Source organism: Solanum tuberosum, unplaced genomic scaffold (assembly GCF_000226075.1).
Source record: "Solanum tuberosum cultivar DM 1-3 516 R44 unplaced genomic scaffold, SolTub_3.0 scf00010, whole genome shotgun sequence".
Classification (NCBI taxonomy): domain Eukaryota; kingdom Viridiplantae; phylum Streptophyta; class Magnoliopsida; order Solanales; family Solanaceae; genus Solanum; species Solanum tuberosum.
This window is the reverse complement of record NW_006238936.1, coordinates 3,845,519-3,855,842: the sequence shown is the minus strand read 5'-3', so window position 1 is coordinate 3,855,842 and position 10,324 is coordinate 3,845,519. Positions and strand designations below refer to the sequence as shown.

At 31.3% G+C, this 10,324-nt stretch overlaps 1 protein-coding gene across 1 annotated transcript; it reads right to left on the bottom strand.

The window, feature by feature from the left end:
- Window positions 1–291: 291 nt before the first annotated feature.
- LOC102595592 (ubiquitin-60S ribosomal protein L40) lies at window positions 292–2,456 on the bottom strand. The gene is made up of 4 exons (XM_006339693.1): window positions 2,206–2,456; window positions 2,020–2,122; window positions 660–726; window positions 292–574 (listed from the first exon to the last, which is right to left on the bottom strand). The coding sequence occupies exons 1-4, from the start codon at window positions 2,393–2,395 to the stop codon at window positions 548–550; spliced, it is 387 nt and encodes a 128-aa protein (XP_006339755.1). The 5' UTR covers window positions 2,396–2,456; the 3' UTR covers window positions 292–547.
- Between the last annotated feature and the right edge of the window lie 7,868 nt (window positions 2,457–10,324).

The following is a 10,324-nucleotide window of genomic DNA, read 5'->3' as shown; positions in this document are numbered from 1 at the left end:
AAAATTCTGTGGCCATTTTGCATTTTCAAGAAAGGAGAAGCACCTAGCCCTCGAATAGGCCAAAGGCTGTGTTCTAGTTTCAAAGCTACACTCGAAAGTTGGTGAGGAACTTGAACATAGAATTCGGTCATTTAGGATTAACATTTTACATTTGTTTTTGTCTTATCAAAGTAAACAATGAAGAATTAATGATTCCATTCCACTATTGACATCATACTAAATTTCACAAATCACGAGTACCGAGTATTGTACTTTGCCAATGAAGCGGAAATATCAAGAAAAGATACAGCATTTGACAACAGTTCACAAATGGATATGATGATAAATCACGCTAGTGTAGGCTTGTACTTATCAGGAAAAACATGCAAAACTTCATCTATATAGTGTCATAGATCGGGTGCACAGTGACATCTTTAACAACAAACTTTTAGTTCAAGAAAAAATGCTAGTCTATCCATTACAGCAAGCTGAAGCAGGACAGAAAATTGTAAGACCGCAGACTGGCAGTATAACTGCAATGCACACTCAGCTAAACAAGGTATCACGCCTACTTGATCTTCTTCTTTGGCCGCAGCTGCCAAGGAAGAAACATTCGTCAGTTGCGTAACCAAAATTTGAAGGGAATCAAGTCAAGAGTAAACATCAAATTGTTCACTAACCTGGTTGCTGTGCCCACATTTTTTCTTCCTGCAGTTAACAGCACGAGGATGTAGGCGAGCATAACACCTAGAACAAATAGACAGGTATCAGGATTAAGCAGTCAAAACCAAGGTTTTTGAGTAAGCCACATCAGTAAAAGCTCTACAATAAATAATCGAACTCAGAGAATGCAGAAAAGTCATTTAAGCCTCAAATTCTAAGTTGCTCAGACTCTTCACTTTCGGTGCCGCACCTGTGCCGACACGACGTGGGTGTGGGATCCATGTCCAATTTGGTCAATTGATTTTGGGTACTTTTGACAAAAATAGATGGGGAAAGTCTGGACAGTTTAAATGATTTCTATAATCAATACAAAAGCTAAGGTGAAAGTAAAGAAGATGAAATACATTATATATAGAAATTTCTATGTCACTCTCCTTTTCTTTAATCTCATTCAAAGATTTTCCACATAATATCTCATAATTTAGGTTTTACAACTCTTTTTTTTTTTTTGATAATTTAATTATTTTTAGGCAAATTCCCACACCCGTATCCATAATGGATCCATGTCCCCAAATCTTAAAAATTAGGTCGGAAGGATCCAACCTCTGGATCCGCACCCGCAACTGAGTCTGAGCAACTTAGCTCACAAGTATGCAGGTCACACAGGGTTCTACCATAACATTCTAACAGTAGCCAAAAAAAATGCACAATACCAATACAACTTTGTTTTGGAACACACTTATAATTAGAAATAGTTTCTAGGTGAATCTTGAGAAGATTTCTGCTCAAAAGAGGCTAACTGTCCACACTCTTATCTTAAACAGCTAGTTGGTTGAAGGAAGTACAAAACAGATGATGCAGGTCAAGGGATGCCATAATTATTAATCCTTCAAATGCATTGTACTCTAAACAAATCAACGCAAGAGTCAAAAGTATAAACTTCTATGTTCTGAATATAGACAAATACACCAGCATACGCTTTGCAACACCAGTCACATGATAGGCAAACATAGCAAGGCAATACAGCACTCAAATCCCACAGAGACTAACAATCAAAACTCAAACCGATCCGGGATGAATAATCACTGCAAGGTTAGTTAGTTAACTTATGAGTTGAAAGTTAAACAGGGTAATCAACTCCAAATGGGGATTAAAATAATTGTGTTTGAATATGAATTGAAATTAAAATCTAGACTTTTAAAGGCACAAATTAGCATTTCAATATTTCCAAAGACTAAGGCAACCTAATAAAGTTAAGACCAATACCATAGATGGCCACTATTACTAGTATAGCTGCACGCACGGTAGTAGAAACCAAAGTTATTTTATACAAAACAAAAGCAATCGCATAAATAGAAAGGAAAATAAAAAACTTACTTGCGGCAAATCATCTTCTCTTGGTTGTACTTCCTAGCCAAAGCCATCAGAGAAGGCTCAATAATCCCTCCACGAAGCCTCAAAACCAAATGCAAAGTTGACTCTACAAAAAATTGCCCAGAGAAACCATCACAAAACCGATACAACTATACAATTCCAAGTCCATATACTGTTATCTATACTTACCTTTCTGAATGTTGTAATCAGCTAGAGTACGTCCATCTTCGAGCTGCTTTCCGGCGAAGATCAATCGCTGCTGGTCCGGTGGAATACCTTCCTTGTCTTGAATCTTAGCTTTGACATTGTCAATAGTGTCGCTCGATTCAACTTCGAGTGTGATCGTCTTCCCCGTAAGAGTTTTCACGAAGATCTGCATTTTGGCGGCGCTCTATCTCTCTTACCCCTTTCTCTTCTCTGATAGAAAAATACCTGTGTTCCTTTCCCTTTCAATATGTATATTAGGGTTTCGCATATGAAGCCCAATTGATCTGTTGAGCCCAACTACTACGACAATGGCCCAATCCTACCTAACTACTACTACATTGGCCCAATCCTAACTAACTACTACTGCATTGGCCCAATCTTACTAGTTTACGTCTTAATTTTGCACTTCCTTGATCCAAAGTGTTTTTAGCTAACGTTTTGCCACACATTTTCAAACAGAAAATGTAAAAATTAGGCAAATGACATAGTATAAGAAAGAAATTACTTCCTTTCCCTACTCTTTCATTAATTTACCAAAAAATCCCTTTTTTTTAGTGTTTTTTCGGATTACATAATATAGCAGTGCGGATACTTTAATTAATAACGGGCGGATACTAAAATTATTAAGTTGTTAGCAGCACAGATACTTAAATTAACGGGCGGATGCAGAATATAGCAGCGCAGATACTTTAATTAATAACGGGCGGATACTTAAACTAATAAAGTATCCGGTTAAGTTAAAATGGGGGAAAATAAGGGACTTTGGTATTTTAGTAAAAGAGTAGGGAAATATTGAGAATAGGTAAAGAAGTGTTGTGTATTTAAGTAATTTTTGGCAAATTATTTTTAAGTGAAATCATGCGTTTGACTATAGATTTTGAGAGAAACATTTGACTTTTAAAAAATATATAATCTAAATTCATAATTTCTAAAAATTATTTATAATAGCCATAAATTTGTATTATCATTTTATAATATAATGAATATATTCCGTGAAAAGTTATGACAATGAACAAAATTAATATGAATCTAAAAAAATATTGAAAAGAATTCTAAATTCTATTTTTTTGTAATAATATTTTATTCGATGCATGCAAAGTAAAAAGAAAAAGAAACAAGAAACTTTTAACATATAAGCTAGGTACCTACCATATCAAAAAAGTACACTCGTATCTAGTGGTCATCAACGTACACGTCTTGGCAATTTTCTGAAAAGTATGGCATTAATAAATTAAGTTGTGGAACTGTGGATTTGCCAATAATGCATCTCGATGATGTTAAGAATTTCCACATCAAAAAAGGGATGGAAATTTGATCCATCAAAAGGCTCTGAGCCTGCTACGTAGCTAGGCTACGAGATTGATTCTCTGATGATAGAAAGAGAGAGGATAGAGGATCACGCTTACAAGCAGCCTTCTTATATAGACTTGAACAATTTCACTTTTCATTTTTTGAGATTGAGTTAGATACAAGATCTATCTTTATATGGTATCAAAGTCAGACCCTTCTCAATTTTTTTATTCACCGATATTGGGCCCCATATTATAATGTCCACACTTTAATTAACGAGCGAGGTCTGAAACTGCTCAGAAAGAAAATGTGTTTACCATAAAGATAACGAAACCTGGGCATGCTCGAAAAAGATGTTTACCATAAAGAGGAAATAATACTCATTTTTGAATTAAATCATAGGAAATAATCAAAAGTGTATGATCATGAGGACTACCAAATACCAGCATCTATTTTTATAGAAAGCAGAGAAAGGACTAAGATCGATGTTACTTATGATAGATAAATTTTTTTGCTAGAAATGGTTGGTCGATGATAACTAATGTTACGTTAAGCAATATAATACTAGACTTTATTTTGGACATGGCTTAGAAGGCACATGTTCAGTCCCTCTTTGTCTAAGACGACAAAAACAACATTCAAATGCAGCAGCGTGTGCATATGTACTGACACAAAAACATTATATATATGTGTGTGTGTCAAGATACATTCAACTTTCCTTATTTAGCAGTTGCCCAAGTTCATGAGAAAAAAAAACTATACTCTAAAATAAGGTAGAGTAATTCTGTTGATACACGATATCAAGCCCCATGCATCTTATTCCCAGCCTAACGAAGTAACACTGAATATGGGCTTCATCACTCAATTCCTATTTTTGTCCTTTCTATTTCATTAATTTCAATCACACTAACATGCATGGGTAACTCTGTGATGAGATGGTTCGGGTTTTTTTTATCCTTAATCAAAGGTGTCAAATTATCTAACTCCTGAAAATGAGGAAAATTATGTTGGGAGATAACCTTTAGAACTGAGTCATGTAATATACGAATCCAAAATTTAATTAAATTTCAATATACATGTTATGTTTGAAATCAAAATAAAATAAATAAAATTGCAATCACGTAATTAATTAAGAAAGGTCATTTTCTGTTACTTTTTGTATTTCACGATCATGGGTGTTCAAAACCAGAATGACCTACTATTTACTGCTACTTATAGTGCTTATGACTTGGTATGTATCAATCATTGTTTTGACCACTTCACTGATAATTAATATTACTTTATTATTATGATTTGTCATTAGTTGTTCATGTCCATGCATGGTTAAAATTTATCAACCTTTATTTTATAAAGGAAGAAAAGATTTTTCCACCTTTATTGCTGCGCTGTCTGAATTTAAATCCACTGCGTGTCACTATTGAACCCATTTGAAGGAATTAAAAGTTGAATTTCATGTAATGTACGTGGAAGAATTACTCTCTATTAACTAGGGTGGATAAGTTGGTTTGGTTAACGGTTTTTAAATATGTTAAATCAATACTCAAATCAATTAGATACTTTTATCAATCTTTTGTTTATCGATTTTTGATCCTTAATAGTTCGATTTAATCAATAAGAAAATGTTCATAGAACAAATATATGATTCTCCAATAATTTGACGTGACTAGATAATAATGTAATTTTACATAATGCTCATAAAATAGAAATAATAGTAACTACCATGAAAAAACTAATAGGAAAGTTTGTAATTTCTTGTGAACTATCTAAGTCACTATGAAGTGAGAATTGACGGTTAAAGGGCAAAATCAGCAACCAATAAGGTCAAACTTAATGAATTATCGATGATAACAAGTAAGTTCTTTTTGAAATTGATTTTTTTTTTGTTGTGTTTTGTTATATTATATGTTTCAACAATAATATTTCGTTGTACTTAAATCAGCAGATTCTGAAATTTTCCTTCACCAAATTCCGCTTACGCTGGGATATAGATCAGGATGACAAAGATTTATAGGTTCACTATGAAAATTGGAAGTGTCATATTTTCTATGTTACGTAATTTTATGTTGTTAGGAAACATGTATACTATAATATTGATATGGAGCGGGTATTAAAAAGTAGTAAATAACTTATTATTAATATTGTATTGTGATAAATTATTCTTTTGAAAGCGATTTTGATTTATTATAGCTGGTCGCTTCCCAAATGAGCTATTATAAGAAGTCAAATGGTTGCTGTTACAAGATTCAAATTACATGTTACAAGAGAATGTATTCTTCAACGAATATGGACACATTTTATTATCATTGTATTTAGACACTTTTCCGATAAGCTTAAAATATTAGCTTTGCGAAATTTGAATTTGCCATATCTCACGTGCAAGGAGGAAAAATCGATCCTTTTTAACCTCGCTTGTCCATTTCTCAATAGCTATATATTTAATAAAATATACTATATTTTTCCCCTAATCAATAATAGATTCTTTTATCTTTTACATAAAATAAAAGGTAAAAGTGGGAAAAGAACCCACAAGATAAAAGGATAGGAAAAAAGATCCACACAAAAAATTGAATATTCTTTACATCACGATAATGGTTTAATGCCAACAAATGAATGACATTTAATATATAGTGAAAACTTTCATTTCTAGAATACTTCAACGTCATTGTTAACAAAAGAAAAATAATTAAGCTCAGCATTAATTTTTGTATTTTTCTCTTTTGCTTTTCTTTCTGCTGTTTGTATAAAAAACAAGATAAGTATATATGTATAAGGGTGGATAAAGAATAGTATAAAGATGATGCACCTAAAAACGAAAAAAAAGAAGAAGATAATGCACCGAAAATATATTGTGTCTTTTTCATTTTTCGACACACTTCATTTTCATTATACAATTGTCATATTATCTGCTTACATATCAAATATAGGAGAAATTTATAAATTTATTTTCCTTCGTATCGACCACACCCGTACATAGTCGTGCCATTTATTTATTTCGTACACCTTATTTTATGAGGGGGGTAAATGTGGAACATCCTAATATTATTAGACATAACCCACTTGGTTGGAAATATTAATATTATGAAGCTAGGTTCACATCAAAGATTTCATTTTCAGTGTAATTAGCTAGCTAGCATATTATATGATGCATCAGAAAATGAAGGATAAGATGCCACTGCCGCTTACCTACCCATACAAGTCATCAAGATTTTAACAGCCTAACCAACTTAATTGTGTCTTATTTTAGGGGATTCATTCATTTAAATTTTAAAAGTCTCTTATCAAAGTTGACCTGATCCTAATTTGTTTTAATTAGTTGACTCTTCACTCTATTTAATACTTGCTTGTCTATATGTATAATATAAAATAAAAATAATAACACTACATGAATTATGTCCTTCAGTAACAACCGAAAAAGAAGCATTTTGTTCTTGTTATGCAAACAAAAAGTAGTGCAATATATACCTACCAGACGACAAACATACTTTACAGCTGCACCAAACTTCCTTATCATTAATTTTCTTCTTACTAGTCAAACAAAATCACAATTTTAAATTTGATTATTATGTTATAATTTAACACATGATATAGGGTGTGTTTGCTACAAAAAGTAAATATTTGTTGATTGATGAATAATTTTCATACTTATATTTTGGTATTTAGTAAATACATAATTATAAAAAATAATATCTCAATATATAATTTAGATAAATACTATAATGATAGACGTTGGTTGGATGGGGAGGGAGGGGATTGGGGTTAGAGTGTGGGTTGGGTAGACACAACTGTGGGAGGAGACAATTAGTACGTAATATTATTCATTTACTAATAACTTAGATTGTTTAATTTATTCAGGATGAGAATGACCATGAGAAAAAAATTCTACTTTTACTATGAAGGTAATTTTCATAATTTCTGAACAGTAATATAATATAGTGCTCGGTTGATCTCATAGGAGTTGTTTGGTTGTGATATATTGGAGTAATTAATGCCACATTAAAATTCCATAAACAATAATATAGTGCTTGGTTGATCTCATAAAAAAATCGTCATGCATGAAAATTTAAACATCATTTTTATGCGGGATAAAAGGTAAGATTATAGTTATTAATTAATAATGGGGGTGGAATTATTTAAAGACAAAATACCATTTTTAAAGTTAAACTAATTCTTGTTGCATAAATTATATACAATTAAATATTAATCTCTACATTGTAATATTAAAAGTTAGGCTCTAGTAGGTATAAACGTTAATTAAGGAGCAACCTGTAGTTAGATATAATTAGGATTTGATTAGGGAACCAATCATTCTCACAAATCAAATCCAACAATTAGCAGTAGAGAATACGAAACCCTACGCCAATAGATGTCACTTTGTTATGATTCCATATTTATGGAATCCTCAAGAAATTAAATAACAAAAGAAGAGATCGATGATTAAAAATATATATTTTTGATTTTCTAGAATTTTGACGAAATAAACTATTAGATTAATGAGAAAATTCATACAGATGACAACATTTTGTGCTTTCTCTTGCTTATAGATGTTCGCCTTCGTGTTTTTTTTTTTAACCTATATGTATGAAAATTAATGATCCGATTTTAGTAAGGCTGATGACCTCCTAATAATTTGAAGAAAAATTAATCAAGAAATAAGTGGATGCTTAATCAGTGGGGTTCTCCAATTGTGGTTGGATAATTAGCTTTAACATTATTCCAACCACTTGGCAAACCACAATTCATGCAGATTCTGTGATAATCATCCCACAACTTATCATACTTTGACCCAATATTATAAAATTCAGACACATGGATGGAGGTATATATGAAAATCAAAGTTTACCCAAAGAGGAAAGATTTTGTTATCCAAAATCTAGGGCTGGTAGAATAGGACCCAAATGCTAATGTTTTATTTGTATTATTTTTAATTTTTGTTGGTAAAGAAGTCCTAGCTACTTGTAGCGGCATAGCCTAGCCAGTCGAACACCCTTAGTTGAAATTATACTTTGTATATATAAAATTAAATGAAGCACAAATGTAAAAAATTATTGTCCATACGTATATATTAAATTTTGAACACCTTTAATGAAATCTCTCACTTCGTCAACGAGTCAACTTGTTTGAACTATTTTAGTCAAAGTATGGGCAAATACAACTCCATCCAATTACAACTTGTGCAAACGCAGAGAACCCAACATGATTAGATTTTGATTAAAATAGGACCACGGAAAAGAATATGAACATATTCTTCATGAAACAAATCATCAAATTGAAAGGCAAATATATTGTTAACTAATAAAGCACCCAAAAAGGGGGTCAAGGAGAGAATTCTAATTAAGCCTATATGTGGTCGAATCCTATGGTAGTTAAATTCCATCGATTGGTTAATTAAACAATTTTATAAGTAAACAAATGTGAAAGTGGGTTTGGCAACAAGAACAGCTAGTTGCGCACTCAAAGAAGAGAATTGTTGTTATTTGCAATCATGCACTACTCATACTTTACATGATTAAGGTAATCTTTATCCATGTTTAAGGTTCTTTTGACACTATGATAATATCATATGTGGTAACAAAAGTATAGTAGTCCATCTACATTTTCTCATTTGCATATGACCCCCAAAGTAACAACATATATAGTTGGATTTTGTGGTTCACCCTTCATATTATCATATAGAGTACGTATATAGAACAAACACAACTTCACTAGAACAACAACAACGATAACATATCAGTAAGATCCCACAAGTCATGAGATCCAAAAGGATTATGTATACGCAGTCTTATGATAACTACCTTGTAAAAGTAAAGAGATTGTTTATAATTAATATATCCTTAATAACTTCTCTAGTGTGCGTATTCTAAAAATTATTAGTGTTTCTTTTTAAAAGTTTTGTAATTAATTCTCTCTTTTAGGCATTTACCTTAAATAATACTATAGGTGGAACTTAGGAGTTTGATTTGCAGGACATAGTTTGCTCATATGAATTTATTCCGATAAGGGGGAAAATAATCATTTTCTTCCATTATATTTTTAAAGATGAGATGATAATTATTGGTAATTACACCATATAATTAGTATAAATGATTTTTCGAATTCAATTTCTCCAAAGGAATAGGATTCTTTCATTTCCATTTCTTTTCCCTTCTCAAATTCGTATTTCAACGTAAAGCCATTTTATTGCTCCATTACATGTATTAGTACATTATTATGTTTATTTCTTTTCTCATTGCTTAATGCAATCTTAGTACATTAGTACTTGCATATTAGTACACTAATACTAGTAAAAAGTACTTTGTTGATTGATGAGATAATGAATGACTTACTATATTGATACTACTAGTATTTTTTTTAATTATTATTATTCATGAGTTTCTATTTTTTAAATTATATCTTTATTGAAATAATTTTTTTATCGGATGAATTTTTATTGATGATTTGGATGGTAATTTGAAGATAATGTTATGCTTTATTATTAGCTTTTAAATAATGAGTTTCTATTGATAGATGTGATAATTAGGGGTGTACAAAATCGGATCGAAAACCGAATCAAATCGTAAATCGAGTCAAATCGAAAAAAACCCGACTAGTGGTTTGGTTTGACTTGGTTTGGTATTGGAAAAAAAAACCCAACTATATTTGGGTTGATTTGGTTTTAACTAAAAAAAACCAACCCGAGACTAAACCAACCCGACATTATATATGCAATTTTAAAATTTTATTTTATACATAAAAATATTTACTTTGATATAATTTTAAAATACTTCTTATACTATTTCATAGTTTTTATCTTTTAATATATTATTTCAAGTTT